Source organism: Pristiophorus japonicus, chromosome 8 (genome assembly GCF_044704955.1).
Source record: "Pristiophorus japonicus isolate sPriJap1 chromosome 8, sPriJap1.hap1, whole genome shotgun sequence".
NCBI classification, from domain to species: Eukaryota; Metazoa; Chordata; class Chondrichthyes; family Pristiophoridae; genus Pristiophorus; species Pristiophorus japonicus.
Window position 1 is genome coordinate 63,368,619 of NC_091984.1, and position 22,190 is coordinate 63,390,808.

The following is a 22,190-nucleotide window of genomic DNA, read 5'->3' on the forward strand; positions in this document are numbered from 1 at the left end:
AGAGATGTTTCGGAACCGAAAAGGATTCCACTTCCTGAATGTACAGTTCGTTGTCAACCACAGGCAAATAATCATGGCAGTAAATGCAAATTTTCCAGGGAGCATCCATGATGCGCACATCTTGCGTGAGAGCACTGTCTGACCTGTTTAAGAGTCAGCTACCAGGTCACGGTTGGATGCTGGGGGATAAAGGATATGGCCTTGCCAGCTGGCTCATGACCCTCCTGCGTAAGCCCCAGACAGATGCCGAGAAGTGCAACAATGAAAGCCATACAGCCACACGCAATATCGTCGAAAAGACAATTGGAGTTCTGAAGCAGCGCATCAGATGCCTGGGCCACTCAGGAGGCAACCTACAATACCACCCTGAGCAGGTCGCTGAGTTCATTGTGGTGTGCTACATGTTGCATAACCCAGCTATCAGGAGAGGACAACAATTGCCAGATGGGACTGCCAGTCCAGCATAGGAGAGAGGGGAGGCGGAAGAGGAGGACGATGTTATAAACAAACTATAACACCCATCTCCCCACCCATCCCCAGTCAACAACATTTTTCACCCAACAATAAATTTTAAATAACGATAACACTACAAAAACACCCTCCCACCACCCCCAACATTCAACATATTTTTAATAACAATAAGAACAGGCAATAACTTGAATTAAAATAGATTAGGCCCCCCCCTCCCTCACTACCTGCAGCCATGCCTACTTCCTTTACCACCCCCCTCATCATAACCGCTTCTTTCCCACTTACGCCCCTAGTAACGGAGCCAGTCGTCTTGCAGTAGAGCACCTTGAGGGCTGCTGCTTTGGGGGGGGGGGACTGGGGTGACGTTGGCAGATTCAATTCAGGGGGCCGAAGAGAAGACGTTTCCAAAGAAACCTCTTCCGAGTCAGAAGCAACTGCTTCCTTCTGACTCGCATCTGTCGACGTTGTTGGTGGGACGGCACCTTGGGGGTGCAGTGCCGTATCCCGAAACCATCGCCTGCCGCATGGCATTGACGGGAGTCGGCCGTTCGCCACATTGCCGCAACCATCTGCCCCATGTCCTCCGAGATTCTAGCAGATAGTGTGGCAATGTTGCCGGTCAACCCACCAAGTGCTTGGAGGAGCTCTCGACCAATGTCAATGCTTGCCCTCGACAGAGACACCATGTCCTCGTTCACATCTGCCCGTTGCTGCACATGCCTACCTCAGTGTGGGCACTGGACGACTCGGAATGCTCTGCTGCAAGCCGCTTGGCCCCATTACTTCATCCGTTGAGGATGATGTGGCCGCAGGTACTGCAGTTTCCTCGACCAGCTCATCATCCTCCTCCTCGGTTGTATCTTCTTCCCCCGTGGTCAGCACGACCTGCAACAATTGGGTGATGCTCCAGGACCTCCCGTTGCACCTGGGGAGCTGGAAAACATAATTGAGGTTAATAGAAGAGAAGGGGAGACATGAGAATGATTGCGCTGCGCAGGCATATGTACGAGGAGCAACACTACTGCAATAAATATGAACAAGAGATGTTACCTATAATTAACATGCGAGTACAGAAGAATACAAAAGCTGCATGTATAACATTACATCATTCATATATTATAATCAAATGGCATTAAATTACCACTGGTTTACACATTACTCATGTGGCGCAACAACAGGATCTGCACCATCACGGGTGGCAAAATGATTATGTGCCCCTACAAGGGCTGAGACACGCTCCTCCAGGTCGGTTAACTGAAAAAGATCCACAGGCCTTCCTCTGGTCCGCCTTTGCTCCGCCTGATTCTTAGATATCTTCTTCTGCAAACGTGACAAGAGCATGGCATCAGCTAATTGCCTAGATACTATTACGGAAACACACAGATATTGTAATCCACAATTAGCCATCGCACTGGCTATTCATCGTTAACGTTAAATGCTAATACGGTTTGTATGCAATTGATGCATGGTTATAACATCTATGTTCAGAGAAGAAATTTAATGAGATCGTGGTTAGGAACTAATGCGTGACACCAACCCTCTCGCATGCAATCCCTAGGAAAGGCTTCATCCATGGGCCGTGCCATTCGCCACCTGAGGGGGAGAGAGCCAGGTTATTGCAATCGGTGGAGGTCCCCGAGGGGTGGGAATCAGGACCGCTGATGAGCTTGGCAATGACCGGACCATGAGGGGAGGGGGCACCGTGTCCCTGGGCTGTGCTCGAAGACCTCTGTGTGGCCGGAGCTGGTGTCCCAGGGCAGACAGTGAACCAGGGCAGCTCTCCCCCAGTCCAGGCTGAGTCACTGGGACTGACAGCAGCCAGAGAGACTCTGAGTCTGGGCAAAGCTGAGCAGCCCCCTCAGCACTCAGTCGTGCCCCGATCCACCAACTTAACCAAAAAGGAGACGGTACCCAAGTTAAAGAGTCGCTCACAGCACACAAGCAGTGATATAATTTAATCATTTTCCTTCTAAACTAATGGGATAGAAATGCCAAGTGTTTGTGGCTTGTCTGTTTCCAGTCATTCCTTTGGCCCCAATTTTTGATCAAAGCATTTAAATAATAATACTGTCGATTCAGTTTAAGACATCTTAGCAAGATTACAAATGTACATTTGCACGGAATGGTTCCTGGAACACCTGCCCTCCCAGGGTTAGTGTCCTGGATCCTGCCCTCCCAGGGTTAAAGTCCTGGGAGCACAGGTTCTGACCCCAATCCAAATCTTAACAGGGATGCTGCCTAGGATTACCCGGCTTAATTACAATCCAGCAGATTTACATTCTAATTAATGAATCAGTGCATCATTACAATTATAAATATAATCATTTAATACTTACTCTTGCAGATGCCACCAGACTGTTCCAGCGCCACTGGTTTGCCTCTCTCACATCGTGGGCTGCCGAAGTTACCACTTCGGCGATGTCAGCCCATATTCACTGGTATATCTTGGCGTTTCCCACACCCACTCCGGGTTAATTGACCCCACCGAGTCTCCACCTTGTGGACCAGAGCTTCATTGGCTTCATCAGAAAAGGCTTTCGCCCTCCTTCTCCCTGCAACCTCCGCAACACTCTCTCCCAACTCCTCATGTTCCATCTCCATTGCCTCGACACAACCTTTCTTCTCCTTCTTCCCCTCCCTGATGACCCCTGACCTCCCGAATCATGGGAAAAGTTCTTTGCCTGAAAAAAAACGCACATGTGCAGAACAGCCGTTGCTATGGACGCCGGCCTTGCACGACTGAATACATCGCTATCGCCCATTTCACATTGCTAAGGCTATCGCCCAAATTAAAAAGGCGAAACTAGTGGTTTTTAAAATGGGCGATATTCTGGCGATCCTGAAAAATAAACAACCACTAACGCCAGAAATATCACCCATTTTTGGACGATAGCGATAATAATGGAAAGTCTAGCCCCTAGTGTTGTGATCATGGAATAGGAAGAATATCTTTGTTTCAACTAGTGTAAATACTCAAAAGTAATTCTGCCAATCCTCCAATGCAGTTTATATTTCTAATGGAGTGTACACTTTAATTGTAGTTTGAGAATTGCTTATTTTTAAGAGTTGGAAACTGTTCTTCATGCACTGTGGTCATAGTGGTTGATCTGTTTTACTTCCGTTTGTGGTAACACCATATTTTAGAATGCAGCGATGGCCAGCAGTGCTGCTGTTGATGCCAATGAAGAACAGCAAGACAGCAGCCAAATTCAGTGATGGGTATAATTTTGCTTTGTGAGTATAAGTGCTGATGTTCTGGAAGAAATTAGTACAAATACACAAGAATGGTGGAGAAGATTTTTTTAATCAAATTTATCATCCAAAGCACTGGGGCTGTTTTTATTATGCATGTGAATTTTTCTAAACTGAACATAAAAGCTGAAACTAATTTTTTTGTAGATTTTTGATGGAAAAGAGGTGCCACAGAGAATGGTAGATGGATGGAATGCCTTCTTCTTTGATGATGTTGAAGAACTGGTAATCTATTATTTTTGATTCGTTACTGCATTTTTTAGCTGGAAGGTAATGTAGCTGAAGTACTGGGATTTAAGTTAAGGAAGTCTTTTTCAAATTGTTTAGAATTGTAGAATTTTACAAGCGCAGAAGGTGGCCATTCTGCCCATCGTATCTGTGCTATCCTTTTAATTTGTTTATTTTTCAATATTTATTCACTTGAATTCTGCTTCCAACACTATTTCTGGTAGGGTATTCCATGTTTTAACATTTTACTGTATAAAAAATATTTATCTCCCTTTGTTCCTTTAGTAACAATAAATTTAATGTCAACTACTGCCTCACTGACCAATTGATAAATGTCCTTTATTAATACACTCTGTTATTTCCTCAAAGAACTCTATTAATTTTTTGGACATGATTTGCATTTTACAAATCTGTGAATTAAGGCTGTTTTTAATTAAGCCAATATTTTTTAAGTATAAATTTTATCCTGCAATAATGTCCCTGGAGGCTTATCCACTGCCAATGTTGGGTTGACAAGTCTATATTACCTTGTTTATTCCTATCTCTCTTCTTGAACAGAGGTGTTACAAATCCTCCAGTTCTCTGGCACAGTTTCTGTATCCAAGGATGTTTGAAAGATTGTGATCAGAGCCTGTGCTATGACTTCCCTCAAGTATTCTAGTTTGCATGTCATCAGAACCCAGAGCTTTTTCCACTTTGAGTTCCACTAAGTTTTTCAACACTAACTAACCTTTTCAGCACTTCATTTCCTAGAACTATATCCAGAACTAACTGCTTCCTTGTTGGATTAAAAACATAATGATCATGGTCAATCGCGTAAAGGTCATGATAGATCACCGGATTGGGGAAATTGTACTAAATTACTTTGTTTAAATGCCTTGTTTTACAGCTGAATGTTGTAGACTTTTTTTCTTGTATTGTACTGAATACCTTTTAAAATATTTCTTCTCACTTGCTTTAGAAGAAAAGATTGCCTGAACTTGGGAAAAACAAAGAATCAGTGGGTGAACTTTGGTTAGGCCTCTTGCGATTTTACACTGAAGAATTTGATTTCAAGGAGTATGTTATCAGCATCAGACAGAAGAAGCTTTTAACAACATTTGAAAAACAATGGACTTCAAAATGCATCGCTATAGAAGGTATTTAACTTAATGCATTTATTCAGTTGTTTTTTATCTGCTTTACTTGATATTATATCACAAATTACAAGAACAGATTCTCATGCATTGTTTTAGGGACTAAATTCAGTACAGGAAGATGTTGCACTCCCGTCTTTATACAGCAGCTGTAATTATTATTTGCACTGATTATATAAGCAGCTTTTACATTGTCCTTTTGAACCCCAGCAATAACTATCAGTATTGTTATAGACCAGACTGGATCATCACTCTTCATTACCTTCCCTCTACATCCCTCAATTTATGGCTATTGTTCTATCCCCTGTTGCTTGCTCCTGAAGACTCAGGGCTATCATTTGTGCTGTAGCTGATCACTTTGTTTTCAAATCCCTCCATGGCCCCGTCCCTCCCTATCTCTGTAACCTCCTCCAATCCCACAATCAATGTTCCCTCTTAATTTTTTTTCGTAGTGATTATCTGCACGAACATTTTTGTGTCCTTTTGCGCATGCGTGCAGTCGGGCCCGCCCGTTGTTGCACATGCGCATCCCATCCCCTTCTGTGCATGCATGCGGGCACCGAGGTCCGGCCGCGCATGCGCAGTACCTCACAGTTGCGGCTGCAGCGCAGTGTGGGGCCATGCTTTGTGGAACGAGGCCCGTGAGAAGTTTGGATTGAAATGGGAGAGAGGGGTGCTCAGAGAAAGGGAGGGGGTATCGGAGAGAGAGAGGGGAGAGAGGAGGGAGATCGGAAAGAGAAGGAGAATCAAAGAGGGGGGGATCAGAGGGAGAGAGAGGGGATCGGGAGAGAGGGGGGGATCGGAGAGAGGGAGGGGGGAATCGGAGAGGGGAAAATGAGGGGGGATCGGCGGGAGAGAGAGGGGAGTGGGGGTTCGGTGAGAGAGATCGGAGCGGGAGGGGGGATTGGAGAGAGAGAGCGAGCAGAGAGGGGAGGAGATCGGAAGGAGGGAGGGAGGGGAATGGGGAGAGAGAGAGGGGAGACTGGAGAGAGAGGATGAGGGTCGGAGGGTGGGGATCACTGGGAGAGAGGGTGTTGGAGAGAGAAATTGGTTTGGAGAGAGAGGGGGGGATTAGAGAGAGGGGTGATTCGAGAGAGGGAGAGAGAGGGGGAGCGATCGGAGAGGAGAGGCTCAGAGAGAGGGGTGAAATCGGAGAGAGAAAAAGAGAGGGGGGATTGGAGAGAGGAGGGGGGTTGGAGAGAGGGAGGGTTGGGGAGAGAGATGGGGATCGGAGGGAGGAGATGGGGGACATTCGAGAGAGAGAAGGGAAGATCAGCGAGGGGGGGTGTCGGGGTGAGATAGGTTGGGGAGAGAGGGGGGGTCGGAGAGAGAGGGGCGAGGGATGGGTCAGGTGGGTCGGAAGGAGAGAGGGGGGATCTGAGAGCAAATTGGAGAGAGAAAGAGGCAGATCGGAGAGAGAGAGAAAGAGGGGGTCAGAAAGAGAAAGGGCAGAGAGGGGGGACCGGAGAGAGAGATGATGGGAGGGATTGGAGAGAAGGGAGGGGGGTGGGGGGGTCGGGGAAAGAGAGGGAGGGTCGGGGAGAGAGGTGTGGATTGGAGAGAGAGAGAAGGGGATCGGAGAGAGAGAGAAGGGGATCAGAGAGGGGGAGAGAGACAGGGAAGAGTGAGGGGGAATCGGAGGAAGAGAGTGGGGGTCAGGGGAGAGAGAGGGGGTTGGAGAGAAAGAGGGGAGAGAGACGGCAGAGAGGGGGGATCGGAGAGAGAGAGACGGGTGAGAGAGGAGACTGGTAGGGACTGGAGAGAGAGAAGGGGGGTTCGGAGGGAGAGGGGAGAGAAGGGGGATCAGAGAAAAAGGGGGGGATTAGAGAGAGAGAGAAGGGGGATCGGGGGAGAGAGGGGGGTCAGAGAGAGGGGGCATTGGAGTGAAATAGAGGGCAGGAGAGGGGGAATTGGAGTGAAAGAGAGGGCAGGAGAGGGGGAATCAGGCGTGGGAGGGGAGAGAGGTGGTCAGGAATTCGGTGGGGGTGGGGAGTAAAGAGTACAGAGAGCACAGTGGGAATGGAAAAAGAACGTGATCCAGGTCTAAAAGGGGGGTTGAGAGCTAAAAACGTGATCCAGATGGTAAGACTGGATGAATTTCGGAAGTCACGACACTATAGCCAATAAACCTGTTAGCAATCCATGATGTACACACACTACCCATCTATGGAGGGGATGGGGGAGTCCAGAACTTGTTGGGAGACGGTCATGAATCAGTGGGTGGGGTGGTGCAGGAAGAAGGTCAGGAACTTGGGCGGGGGGAGGAAGGTCAGGAACTTGGGATGTGGGAAGAGGAAGTCAGGAAATTGGGCGAGGAGAGGTCATGAAATTGGGCGGGGTGGAAAGTCAGGAACTTGGGTTGGGGGTCAGGAACATGGTCGGTGGGGGTGGGAAAAGGTTTTAACCCATGAGAGTGAGTCCTGTCTGTTCCAACTGAACTCTGTTCTGTCTGGAGTCAGCAATCAGGATGGGTCGAATTATACTTTGCAAAGAGAAACTGCTGGGTGAGTCCTATCTTCAAAGGGGACCAATCAGGACTTGTCATCAAGGAGGCTCAATCAGAGCTTTAGGTGTTGCAAATTAACGCATCCTTTTTTTTGGGGTGTATGACCCCTTTAATAGGCTGCGCGGCCCATTCACATTCTCGTGCATGTGCCGTTTGTGCCATTTAAAAGTCAGTCAGCGGCCTGCGCAGGACCTCCAAACCACTGGACGGCCGCACAGCTTCATGGGCACATAGCCTACACTCTTCCAAGGTATCTGCGTTCCAATTCTGGCCTCTTGCACATCCCCAATTTTTATCATGCCACCATTGGCAGCTGTGCCTTCAGCTGCCAAAGCCCTAAACTCTGGAATTCCCTCACTATACTGTCAGTCTCTATCTCCTTTAAGACGCTCCTTAAAACCTACCTCTGGCCATCTGGCCTAATATCTCCTTATGTGGCTCGGTGTCAAGTTTGGTTGATAATGCTCCTGTGAAATGCCTTGTGATGTTTTACTACGTTAAAGACACTTTATAATTACCAGTTATTGTTGATTTTGCATGCATCTAGGAATTAATAAAACCATTTAATATACTGTATGCCATGAATGTTTGGGTTTTGCAGTAACTTTTTGAGCTTATTTTTGCCCTATTTTTAGGTTGAGAACCTGGGTAGATGGTAGGAACAAGAAAAGCCTAGATCTAGCTGACTTATCACTTGGGTCAGTTTGCACTCAGATCATTTTCTTCTCCTTCCAGCACTGCTATCTTTCTCTTACCAGACCTCACAAACCATATACTGCCCAGAAGGATGGAAAGTTGGCCTGTTCCTAGGTCTCAATCAAACGTCTCCTCACACCAACCTGTTTCTTGTAGCCCTCAGTGCGGGAAGGCGGCAGGCCACTCGGCCCAGGATAGGGGCAGGACGCGTTGGGTCCCACGCTGCAGGCACGCCTCATGATAATCATGGGAGGAGCTACTGCGCATGCGGACAGCTGCCGGCGTTCTTTTAGGCGCAGGGCCATAGCTCCGCCCTCCAATGGACTCGCCACGCCGCGCCAAGCCCCGGGAGAGTCGGCAGAGGGGCCAGAATCTGGGGACATCTTTTTGGCGCAGTTTGGATCGTAGGAAGTTGCCGTATCTCACATGAGTGCGCCGAAAAAACGAGTGGGCCAAATTTGGGCCCATTGTCTCTGCTGTCCATTTGACCAACATTGGAAACTCTTTGGAGTTTAGTTGATCTTTTTGACGAACGAGTGTAATGAAACTTCCTAATACTTTGTCACATATTTCAGTTTCCCAAAGTGTAATCTTCCCATTTTGCCCTTGTTAATTTATAAGCATATGGTATCTTCTGCTAGTTATTGATTTTCCTACTCACCATTGTTTGGGGCAAGTTTTGGCCCGAGTTGCTCCTATTTTTTTGGAGCAATTAGTTTAGAATGGAGCATCTTAGAAATTGCAATTCTCAGCATTTAGTTTGCTCCAGTTCTAGCGAGTTAGAACAGTTTCATTGTAGAACAGATTTTTTTTTCAAAAGGGGGCATGTCCAGCCACTTACGCCTGTTTTGCAAGTTTAGACAGCGAAAACTTACTCCAACCTAACTTAGAATGGAGTAAGTGTAGATTTTTATACGCTCAGAAAACCCTTGCCTACACGTAGAAATCAGGCGTAAGGAACGAGAGATGGGGGGGGGGAAGGGAAGTAATTAAATTTTACAAGCATTTAACAGTTTCATTTCTACAAATAAAGAGCAATCCTGAATAATAAATGATAAATGAAGCAAATAATTTTAAAAATTGAATTTTCCTACCTATCTGAAGCAGCAGCAGCCTTCCGAGCTGCGAAGTTACTTGTAGGCTGCCAGGCCGTTCGGCCAGGAGACAGGGGCGGGAGAAGTCAGTGAGGCAAGTGCCAATGTTTATTTCACACTGCGCATGCGCGCAGGCTCCAGCGCGCATGCGCAGGGCTGCCGGCACGATGTCGGCTTCTCCGACCTAGCCCCGCCCCCCTGCAGACACAGAATCGGCACCACACTTTGGCCCTGCCCCCTCCAGATGTCTCCACGCCACGCCAACCTGGAATGGAGCTGATTTCCATCGGAGAATTACTCTGAGTTTTTGACGCACTTTTCAGCGCCGAAAACAGGCATGGCTCTCGGAGCTGCACCGTTCTAGGCAAGGCCCGAAACTTGAGCCCATAGTAGCTAAAACAACCTAGTTTTCTTTTGTTGCTTTGTCAACTAATCGTGTATGATATTTCACATTGGTGCATCGCTATCTGAAAGAAGTACAAAAAGATGAAACAGATAAAAGTGTTATAATATCATTAGAATATTCTGAAATCTTGAATTTCAAATTTAGTTTTACTATGGGTAGTATAAATTGCTAATAATTCTGTGATAGTAGAGTGAATGAATGAAGGGAGTTAATACCATCTTAAACCCTTAACAAGATGCAATGATGCCAGAACTTGTTTTCCAGATCCTTTTGATTTGAATCACAATCTTGGTGCCGGAGTCTCAAGGAAAAGTAAGTCCTCTTTCATTTAGACCGCTCACATGTTTTGTGCATCACAAGGCATGAGCTTAGCTCTGATACAGATATTTGCTCTCTTTGCAGTGACCAACTTTATTATGAAAGCTTTTATTAATGGACGCAAATTATTTGGTACACCTGTATATCCACATCCTGGCATGGAAACAGTATGTGTATTCATTTATTTTACTCTACTTTTCTTCTTTCTTGTAGATTAAATAATGATTACATACATTGTCAATCACAGCAACTTCTTTTAAACAGTTCCCCAGTAACGTCACCTTGCAGTGCTACAACAACACATTTTATTATTTTATAAAGTTTTATAAAAGTTAATTGTAATTATTTCTAACCGTGTTTGTCTAAAACAAGTAGAGATGATTTAATTAAGGAAGATTGAAAAGTGAATGCTGAGGGTTGCCTCAGAGGTATTTAAAATCATGAAGGGGTTTGACAGGGTAGACATAGAGAAGACGCTTCTACTTGTGGGAGAGACCAAAACTCGGGGCATAAATGTAAGATAGCCATTAATAAATCGAATAGGGAATTCAGGAGAAATTTCTTTATCCAGAGAGTGGTTAGAATTTGGAATTTGCTACCACAAGGAGTAGTTGAGGTGAATAGCATAGATACCTTTAAGGAGAAGCTAGATAAGTACATGAGGGAGAAAGGAATAGAAGGATATGTAGATGGGTTCAATGAAGTAGGGTGAGAAGAAGCTCGTGTGAAGCATAATAACTGGAATAGACCAGTTAGGCTGAATGACCAGTTTCTGTGCTGTAAATTCTATGTAATTAATTACTATTAATATCAAATCCAGCTATTAGAAATTGTATCTATGTATTGTGTTTATATGGATTTTACCCAGTGAAAGAAAGCTGGACTGATGATGCTATAGGTTCATCTTATCGTGTTTTATTAAATACCAAATTCTTACAAGTAAAGCTCAGCCCATTTTTAGATGTGGTAATTACTGTCTTTTTATTGTCCATTTCAACCTATTTTTCTCACACCCGAGGTTAGATATCCCTCAGTTGGCAATTTCAAAAAGGATCTTGGGACCCACATAAATGATGGGAAGAAGGGAATGTTAGGGGATGGAAGTTATGGAGATAATCATGGTCATCTAAACTCCACTACTGGAGTCCACAATATGCTGTATGGGAGGCTGCATAAATACTGATATTGGATAGAAAAGAAAGAAAGTAAAAGATACTGAGAAAGAAGGAAAGAATGGAGGAAAGAAGCAATATTGAGCAACCACAGAAACATGCAGCAATATAGCACCTTTAATGAAGAAAGATCTGCTGGTGCTTCACAGAGGCCTGAGGAAAATTGGATACTCAGCCAAACAATGAAAGATTAAGAGTGATGATGAATAACTTGATTAGAGGTGTGTTTTAAAGAGGGTCTTAAAAGGATAAGTGGGAGATGGAAAGTCAGCAAAGTATAGGAAGCATATTCCAGAGTGTGGGGCCTGGGCAGCTGAAGGCATGGCCACCAACGGTGGGAAAAGGGCGGGGGGCGGGGGCCGGCGGCGGTGGTAGGAAGCCAGAGTGAGAGAAACAGAGAGTTTGGGTGGTGGGAATCGTAAAGCTCGAAGAGGCATAGAATGCAGCAAAGTTATGGAGGGATTTATGCACAAGGATGAGAATTTTACTTTTGCAGCTTTGGGGGACTGGGAGCCAGTGCAAGTCAGCAAGGACAGAGATGGTACGCAACAGTGTTTTTCGAGGGATCGGATGAGAAGCAGAGTTTTGGATGAACTGAAATTTATGGAGGGTGGAGGATGAGAGGCTGGCCAGGAGAGCACTGATATAATTGAGTCTGGAGGTGAGAAAAGCATGGATGAGGGATTCAGCAGAAATGGGCTGAGGTAGGCGGGCAGAGTTACAGAGGTGGAAGGAAAGAAAGACTTCCATTTATTTCACGCTTTTCTCAATCACTGGACATCCCAAAGCGCATTACAGCTATGGGGTTGGAGACTGAGCTCCGAGTTGAATTGAATGCTGAGGTTGCAAATAGTAGCTAGGGAGAGGAACATAAGAACATAAGAAGTAGGAGTAGGCCATTCGGCCCCTCAGGCCTGTTCCACCATTCAATAAGATCATGGCTGAGCTGATCTTGGCCTCAACTCCATTTTCCTCCTGTTCCCCATAACCCTTGACGCCCCTGCAATCACAAATCTGCCTATCTCCGCTTTGAATATATTCAATGACTCAGCCTCCGCAGCTCTCTGGGGTAGAGAATTCCAAATTTCATAACCCTCTGAGAGAAGAAATTCCTTCTCATCTCCATTTTAAATAGGTAACCCCTTATTCTGAAACTATGGCTCCTAGTTCTAGATTCCCCCACGAGGGGAAACATCCTCTCAGCATCTACCTTATCAAGCCCCCTCAGAATCTTATATGTTTTTTCTGAACTCCAATGAGTATAGGGCCAACTTGCTCAACCTTTCCTCATAAGACAACCCCTTCATCTCAGGAATTAACCTAGGGAACCTTCTCTGAACTGCCTCCAATGCAAATACAGTTGGACCTCTCGGGTCAGGCACCCTCGGGACTTGACTGGTGCCGGAACAGAGAATTTTCCGAGCCACGGGAGATCGGTTAATACAAAATCGTCAAAAAGAGTATGTTGTTATAAATCATTTATTCACACTTCTCTAGCAGTCACCTTTAAGCACTCCAAATGGAAATCTCTAGGTGGCATTTTAACCTCCTCGTGAAGTGCAGGTACAGCAAGTAATTAGTTTGTTTATACCAGAAAAAATTAAAAGCTCAGTTCAAAGTGAAAGCAAGTGATTCTCATTCAAATCTGAGCAATTTCTGTATAAAACATTGCTCCCAATATGAAACCTTTGTATCATTAACATCCAGACTATCATATTTCAAAGACAAAGCAAAATCAGTGCATGGATCATATTGAAAGCTACATTCCAATAATTTTAGACTGACCATATTATAAGGCAATAGAGGAATTCCTTTTCTGTCGACAGCCCCCGAGCTCCTGTTTGCGTACTGGAAGCCTGTGGGCTGCTCCCTCAGCCGAACACAATGGCTGACTGACAGCCATTCCAGCCGACTGCCGAACACAATAGCTCACTGACAGCCATTCCAGCTGATCGCCAATCAAACCTTTTTTTAATAAACCCTCCTCTCAGACCCAACTAATGCCAAACCACGGATGTTTCTGGATTAGAGAGTTCCAGACTGGAGAGGTACCACCTGTATATCCCTCCTTAAATAAGGAGACTAAAATTGTACGCGGTACTTTAGGTGTGGTCTCACCAATACCCTCTACAGTTGTAACAGGACTTTCCTACTTTTATATTCTATCCCCCTTGCAATAAAGGCCAACATTCCATTTGCCTTCCTAATTACTTGTTGTACCTGCATGTTACCTTTTTGTGTTTCATGTACGAGGACCCCCAGATCTCTCTGTACCACAGCATTCTCGTCTCTCTCCATTTAAATAATATTTTGCTTTTCTATTCTTCCTACCAAAGTGGATAGCTTCAAATTTTCCCACATTATACTCTTATGTGCCAAATTTTTGCCCACTCACTTAACCTATCTGTATCCCTTAACCAATCGTATAGTCATTGGCATGGTCCAAAGAGAGACGATGGCTTGAGATTCAAGATTGGATGTCAGACAAGCGATCTGATAGCACAGAGACATTGAAGGAGTAGGGACCAGTAGTGGGGAGGTAGAGCTGGCATACATATTGAAGCTGACCCCCATGTCTGTGTCTATCACCAAGAGGCCGTATGTAGATGAGAAAGGGGGGCAAGAATGGATCTTTGGGAGACTCCAAAGTGACTGAATGGGGCTGGGAAGAGAAGCCATTGCAGAGATGTTCTAGCTACAACTAGAGATAGGGGTGAGTAGAATCAAGTAAGGGTAACCTCATCAATTTTTCTCCTTATGCCTCTGTGACAGCAGAGGAGACGAGTTTTAAGAGGGTGATGTCATTGATCGTGTTAAAATCTGTGGTGAAATCAAGGAGAATAAGGAAAATGATGCACTACAGACATCGAGAATGTCATTCATAACTTTGGTTAGGGCGGTTTCAGTTGAAAGACTTTCGGGGATATGGGTGGTGAGTTGGTCGGAGATGGTGCCTTGTTGGTGAGCGAGACTATGAGAATGGCAAGGTTATGGGAAATGGTGGGAGCGGCCATCAATATGGGTGGGAGAGCTTATATGGAGGGAGATGTTCAGGGAGGACAGGAGGGCAGTTTATTTGGAGAGAGGACAAGGGGAGTTGAGTTGGAGATTGAAGTCTCCCTTGGTGAGGGAGAAAAGAAGGGATGATATCTCGAGGTTGGGGTGGAGGGCGTTACAGGAGAGGCAAGAGCACTGGAACAGGCTTAGGTTCTCTGAGGAGGAGAAGTTACCAATCGACATGCCAAAATGTGACTTGAAAGTAAAAAAGTGCACAGAATTAGAATGAAGAAAGCTAATGAGATAAAGCAAATGAAAATTAGAAATGGAGACAAAAACCTGAACCGAAGGAAGCAAAACTTGGGATCTCTGATGGTTTTTAAATTTGCTGTTTCAAACTGTTTCTATCTCTTTAGATCTTCGTGTTAGTTGCTCAGTGAACAAATTTAGTTTTTCCAGCCGTTACATTTATATCCATGATCATGTAATCAGTAACATTGAAATTGTGGAAATAACTTTTTAGGATTACTTTTTTGATTCAAAAATCCTGACTGATGGGGAGTTGGCACCAAACGATAGATGTTGTCGTATCTGTGGGAAAATTGGACATTACATGAAAGACTGTCCAAAGCGAAGGAGGTAAGAAAGAACTTGCATTTATATAGCACCTTTCACATCCTCAGATTAACTCAAAACACTTCACAGCCAGTTAATTTGTTTTGAACTGCAGTCATTGTTATATAGGCAAACATGACAGCAAAGTCACAAAAACAGAAAATTAGGTAAAAGATGGTTAGGAGGGAGGAAGATGACTAGGAGGACATGAGAGCATGGTGTTGTCTGAACAATGGAAGATGGCCAGGGCACTGGGATCACTCTCTGCTGCTCATCGGATAATGTTATGGGATCCCTTACATCAGACAGACATCTCGTCCAAAAGATGGCACCTCTGACATTTAGTGCTCCCTCAGTACTGCAGTGAAGTCTCAGACTAGATTATGTGCTGTAACCCTGGAGTGGAGCTTGAATCCACACCTTTTGACTCAAGGTGAGATTTCTACCACTGAGCCATGTTGACAATTTGAATTGTTGAAGAAGTTTTCAACTAGAGTATGTGATCTGATAAATGCCCTTTTCAATGCACTGTGCATTTCCAAAACCAAAAATAGACAGCAGGCAGGGCTGCATGGGGCCAGCAACAGGGCTGAGAACTTTCTTCTTAAAAATTGTATTAAGATTTTCTCTCTCTCTCTCCCTCTCTGGTGATAACATAATTTTGATGTCCAGCCATTAGGATAGTTTGAATCAATTAGTTTTGATATTTTACTGTAAACCCTGCAATAATGGATGAAACATGCCAAAAACCTGGAAAACCATACTTTTTGCAGTCTGTTAATAAAACCAGCCAAAACTGGAACAGGTGGCAACCCTAAATTCACCCTTGCTTGCTGCCATTTTTAAATTAAAGGATTGTAATATTGACTGTGTATATGTTGTGTTAAGAATGAAGAAGAAAGAAAATGAGAAAGATGAAGAGAAGGATTCAAAGGAGGAAGAAAAAGAACTAAGAGAAAAGCGATGCTTTATCTGTGGTGACACTGGTCATATGAGAAGGGACTGTCCAGAATACAGAACAGCCCGACCAAGGAACAACACTGTGTCTGGTAATCAAACTATTTGTTTGGGGGAAAGAGATGTATCTGAATTTTATTTTATGATTTTTTTGCGTTGCTAAGATTAGTAAGAACTGTTTCTATTCCCTCAAAATCTCGAGAAAAAATACTTTAAAAATACAATTTTTCAGTGATGCATTGTGTTGTTGCAAAGAGGAATGATGTAGGTTTGTGCCTGTTTACTGTGACCAAAACAAGGTCAAAGGCAGATGTTCTTTTTCAAGAGGGACAGAAAATTGGAGAGTGTGTCACCCCAGGCTGCTTTCTCACGTCTAGGAAATTCTAAAACAAAGGCTTTATATATATATAGTGCCTATAAATTAGAAGACATCCCAGGTCACTTCACAGAAGATAGACATCAAGCAGGGGGAAGAGTTAGGAGAGATAACCCAAAACATGGCTGAAGCAATAGTTTTTTTTTAAATTGTGGGGGAGAGTGAGGCAGAGGAGTTTAGGAAATTCTGGAATGGTATTGCACAAGAAATTGATGGTCTCTTTGCCTGTCCTCGTCCCAATGTCATCACCATAATCAATTTTTTGGCATCCTCAAAACAGCTAGCATCACTCCCTCTTTAAAAAGCCCTTTCTTGATCCCTCTGTCCTCCCCAGTTATGGCCCCATCTCTAACAATCCTTCATATCTAAAGATTCTCAAATGTGTTATCGTCATCCACCTTAGTGCCATTTCTCACATTACTCCGTTTGAATCTCTTCAGTCCTACATCACTAAGACCTTGGTCAATGTTACCAATAATATTCTGAGCATCAGACAGTGGACTTTATTTCTCCTCGACTTCTCTGTAGTCTTTGACATAATTAATCACTATTTTCCACCCAAGTAATTCCATTCCTATCTTTACAGTCCAAGGATTGAACTTCCTGGTCTGTATGTAACACACCACATGATGCATTTCAGGGGAGGAACAGATTACAGTTCTTACTAATCCTTTCAGAGCACTAGTAGAAATTAAATTCCATATTGATGGGGGTAACAGTGCATAAAGAAATTAAGTGAGTATAAATGGGTACATACTACATATATTAAAATATGCTAGCATTGGGGTAGCAGGATGATGCACCATTTGGAACTCGAGTGGTGGAGATTTGATTGAATTGCTCTTTTTTGCATGATAAGTTCCCAATCTCAGTGTGACAGCATACCTTGCAGTGAAAAAGAGAAATTTGAAGGCCCAGTTGTCCAGAGCAGCATTAACATGCCTCTGTTGCCAGCTTATTAGTGCAAGGCTCAAATCCATTCTTTTCTTCAGGTAAAATGGTATACCAAGCCAAGACTTTAGTGAGGAATTAAAGAGCAGTTACAAAAGGAAAGAAACGTGAATTAATTAAAAATAGTGCAAGAATTCAGTAGTAGCAATATTATTCAATATTAAATATTCATTTGCAGCTGCTGTATTAGGTATCCTGACAGAGATTGTATTTTTGTCTTAAAGTTCCTCAGGCTACACGGAACCTGACTAATATACAGACAGTCGCAACTTCCCAGCCATCGGTATCGCATTCAGGACATCATCAAGATTACCCACAACGTACCAGGCAGCTCTCAGAATGTGTGAGTCATATATTTTTGATTCTTTCATAAAGTACTGCAGTTGCACAGGGTTTTCTCCAGCATAGAAGACCCTGCATTGAAATTGGCATGTATAGTTTTTTTCAAAAGCAGTTTTTAAAGCTTGCCACCCTGGAGAAACCCCTAGTTGTAACTGAGTTGAAATTAACAGTATTATATGCAGATGAACAGTGTCACAGATATGCAGGAATCTCTATACTTACAGCTAAAACAGTAGTAGTGACATATTTGTATTTGAAAATGGTATATCGGATAAATCCTTTTAGAACTATTATCACTTCCCCCCCCCCCCCCCCCCCTTCCCACGCACAATATTTTGTAAGTTATTTCTTCCCCTTTTAAAGCATGGTTTAGTGAAAGAATGTTAGAAACTGCAAATCCATTTACTGCAGTAATAGTTTGTCTCATTGCTTTTTTATTTCTAATTTTCAGTCAGAACCACATCAGACGCCTCCTTATTCTTCTCAAACTGTGCATCAGCAATTAACACCAAATTCATCTCAAGCAGCTTCTGTTTCCCATCCACAGACCCAACAGACTGCCTCTCAAAATAAGCTTGCACAGGTACTTGCTCAACCAACCCATCAGGTTCAATTGCCCTTGTTTCCATATGCTCCGTCTCTCCCAGGTCAGTATTCCAATCTGCACAGCCTGGGTCTAATTCAGTCACACCAACCACAGCACCAGGTGCAAATGCCCACTAACTCTTGGCCTGCTGTCCTTCACTCTGCATCTGGCAACCATCCCAACATCCCTTTCCCTATGCGGTCTAGCAGCAACACAGCTAATCCCAACAGTATGAATCTCAATGATCCTAGTATCATCTTTGCTCAGCCTGCTGCCAGGCCCATGGGTATCTCCAACACTCCTCACGATGGACAGTGGCACAATCACATGACTCGCAGCACACTAGTGGGAAATGGCACTCTGGGAACTTCAGGTATATTTCTTTTTTTCATTATATTAATATGTAGCTCTTATTCTTCTAATATGCACTGTAATGGGCATGCTTAATTTTATTTTGTAGTTCTTTCAGCAGTTTTATAGTGCATGTACGTATATTTTTAATGTCAGATGTTATCGAGCAAAAATGCATTCCTTTATGACTCAGTCTTGCCCCTTGTTATTTGTGGCTATCAAATGAAATCATAAATAAGCTTAAAGATGTGCAGCACCGTTGATAATTCGTGATGTAGCACTTCACTGATGGTAAACGCCACATACAGAGACCAGATGATGCCCAGCCTGTGCTGAATTGGTTGGGGCAGATGTTGAGGCGCTACAGTTACCCTCAGAAGCTGGGTGGCTCTTAGCCCTTTCCATTCCAGTGCCACTGACTGGTATTCAGTATAGTATTAGGCAGTCCCTCGTATCGAGGATGACCCGCTTCCACACCAAAAAGAGATGAGATCACAGGTGTTTCAATGAGGGACATGACATTCTCAGTCCCGAACTACATATTGAGGGGTGGAAGATGCATGTGCAGGATTCATTTATCGTGGGGTGGCCGTTGCACACCAGCCACCACACGGGCTTGACAGAGCTAGGCCTTGGTCCAGTGGCAAGGGTTAACCAAGACGACTGGAGACCAAGCTCTGCTGCACAGACCTAGTGCGCGCACATGCTCCTACTATCCATAGATCGCAGTGTGGGCTGGTCCGTGCTGCCCCTGGGCCCTCGCCTCTTCTGGGCCCCAACTCCTGCTGAATGCGCGCATTGATGTCGGGTGAAGATGGGATGGGTACACTATCTTGTCGATGTTGTCCATCACGCATGTGAAGAATGGCTACTGTAAGGTTACTGAGACCTGCAGAATCATACACTAGCAAGAGTTAGTGCTCAAGAGAGGAAGGAAGAAAATGAGCAAAAAAAACTGAAAATCATGCTTTTGGGAGAAGTTGCAATTTCTATCTGCATCTCATACGGAAACAGTAAACAGGCAGTAGAGCAGCAAAATACTTCCTGTATAATCAATTACGATGGTCAATTGCAACTCAGATTACAAAATTACAGTATAAATTACTCATACTAATAGTGTGTCACCATCAGTATTCATTTCATAAAAAATTAAAACCATTGCAAAAGATTATGACCAACCTCAAGTCCATTGTGTTGTTTTTCTTCTTGAATGTTTCATTTTTAAGGGATCCCAACAGTAAAACTCATTGCAATATTCATTATTACATGTGAAAATGTAGCTCCAACGGAAACAAAGTGTGATTAAGGATTCTAGGCTGTTTTTGTAGGGTAATTTAGCCTGTAATTTTTGTAGGGTAATTTAGCCTGTAATTTTCCTCCTCTTTTTCCATCCCTAAATAACTGTTTATAGTTATTTTGAAAGTCAATCATCAATGACAACACCTTTTAGCTCATTGCTAATACTAATAAAAATTCATCTAATTAAACCCTAGAGTATTTTTTGTTGAATTTAATCTCTTTAGTACTGTATTATTATTTTGCTCATACTTCTGACAATGTTTTTAGCAAAATGTCAGTGAAGTAAAGCAAGTACATTTTGCAACAAAATGTTAACAAGCTACCCTGTTACAAGGTTAAATGTGTTGTTATTATAGAGGAATTAATACTAAGGAAGAATTACATGTCACCCAGTTTTCAAAGGGGACAAAAGAATGCACTTTTGTAGGCTGCTTAATGTTCATTTTAAGCAATTATGTCTTACAACAAACATGTGATTCTCTTTTCCTCCACGGAAACATAGATCAAAGGTTTCAGGGACAATTTTCAAAACTAAATCCTCCACCCATACCTTGGGAGCATCATCCTCTTCCTCATTTTCAAGCACCGTGGCCTTACAGAATGCCTCAGAACTTCATTCAGCAGGGAAATACGAACTATCCTCAGCAGAACAAATCCTACTATTCTCAAGGTACCAAAAACAGCAAGCCATTCTGATCGGGTTTAACTATTGCAAAGTGATAAGGCAGGTAAATACAGTGTAGGACTATTGCTTCTCACATCCCCCTAGAATATTGTCATAAATGGCTTTGGGAACAGTAAGTATGCCCTATACATTTTAGTGGACCTTTATGTACATTCTACCTAAATTATAATGAACTTTGGGAGCCAAGAATTTTTAATGTAAAATCTTAAGCATTAGGATCCCTCAGTTCTGTGATCCAGGATTTGATGAATTGTAAAAATTGTACCTGCAACTAAATGGATGGTAATCATTGAGCGCATCCATCGGTTCTGTTCTCTTTCTCTCACCCTGATTGATCAAGCCTTTCTGTGCTACGGTGCAGAGTATTGCATATGCACTGCATAAATTGTATTGCGGAAGCTCATTAAAAACAAGTCCAAGACTGAGCAGAACCCAGAGGACAGGGAATGGGAGGATCAAATGCCATGAAATCTGTAGTTTATAGACTGAACGAACTGCTGGTTAATTTGGTAAAAGCAGCATGTAATTGACCCATATACACCAGTAAGCAAAGATGGCAGCTAATTTTATGAACAGCAAACTCATTTTCTCATCCATATAATGGTGAGTTCAAGAAAACTTCTTTCATGTGTGCAAAGCAACCTGCGTCCATCTGCAAAGATTGAGACTTATTTCTCATTCGCACTTGTGCAAAGATTTTTTGCACATTCTATTGCAATTGCAGTCATCAATTTTTCAAGTTGCTGCAAACACCATGAGTACAATGTTTACATTTTCACAAAGTAGATCTGAAATCGGTGTGTCTGTAAAACCTGTAAATGTTCCTATTTTGGCAGGTCCTACGATCCACAGTAACCAGCGTTTTCCAATCATGAAGCAAGGAAGAATACGGATGAACTACATTCAGCAAAAGAAGTGACTTAAATGGAAATCCACACCATGATATACAGTTACAGAACCTTATTCATCTGGGAAGGGGGAAGAGGAAATTATTTTAAGACTGTTTTTAAACTGTATGATTTGTACATAGACCAAACCTGATTGTAATTTTTACTAGTTTTTTGTCGTGATGCATCACAATGTGACTTATGATACAGATCACATCTATTTTAATGCCTCCCATTTTTGAAGGTGGGGTAAAATCATTTTTTGTTTGAAGCTGATAGAACTGTAAAAAAAAAAAGCTTTTAAAAAAAAAAAAAACTGGATTTATTTTCTCTCTGTTGTATTCATACTTTGGCTGCCTCAGACTTTGTATATGGTTCTTAAAAAAAAAAAGAAAATATGGTTTAAAGATGGTCAGCTGTATTCAGAGCAAAAGTATATAGTGCCAAAAGCCTTTTAAAAATAAACTGTAGCTTTTTAATAACCTGGTATTTTACTGTAATTATTTCCCCTCTGGACTTCCAAAGTTTAGCATACAAACTATAATATGATCAATTTCATTCATTCTGTATTTCATGTAGTGTCAACAGTAAGAAACAATGGGGCTGAATTTGCAGTCAGAGGCTTCGTGTGGCAGATGTCTCCGACCAGCAAAAATTCCACGCACTTACCTCCTGCCTCAGGATCTACAGTGCGATCCTGGGCCTCTATGCGGAGGCCTGCGTAAAGGCCCACGTATCCCAGGGGCACATGCGGTTTGCAATGTGTGATGTGCCAATCAAAGAAGGGAATCCCCATTCATACTTATGGGGATTCCGTACGGAATCATACAAAGCATGACTGGGGATCACATAAAAATACATCTAG

The 22,190-nt window shown here is 43.4% G+C and overlaps 1 protein-coding gene across 4 annotated transcripts in view; it reads left to right on the plus strand.

The window, feature by feature from the left end:
• The window catches only part of tut4 (terminal uridylyl transferase 4), a 121,147-nt gene extending 99,340 nt beyond the window's left edge, over window positions 1–21,807 (plus strand). For 2 of the 4 annotated variants that reach the window (XM_070886858.1, XM_070886859.1), the window contains 10 exons: window positions 3,871–3,948; window positions 4,913–5,090; window positions 10,054–10,101; window positions 10,192–10,274; window positions 14,800–14,915; window positions 15,780–15,940; window positions 17,400–17,518; window positions 17,969–18,476; window positions 20,256–20,423; window positions 21,275–21,807. In XM_070886858.1, coding sequence (XP_070742959.1) covers window positions 3,871–3,948; window positions 4,913–5,090; window positions 10,054–10,101; window positions 10,192–10,274; window positions 14,800–14,915; window positions 15,780–15,940; window positions 17,400–17,518; window positions 17,969–18,476; window positions 20,256–20,423; window positions 21,275–21,357 — 1,542 coding nt within the window. In that variant the 3' untranslated portion in view covers window positions 21,358–21,807. Of the gene's footprint in view, window positions 1–3,870; window positions 3,949–4,912; window positions 5,091–10,053; window positions 10,102–10,191; window positions 10,275–14,799; window positions 14,916–15,779; window positions 15,941–17,399; window positions 17,519–17,968; window positions 18,477–20,255; window positions 20,424–21,274 lie in introns of those variants that run through there. The other 2 variants (XM_070886860.1, XM_070886861.1) reach the window with 2 other exon arrangements.
• The last annotated feature ends 383 nt before the right edge of the window (window positions 21,808–22,190 follow it).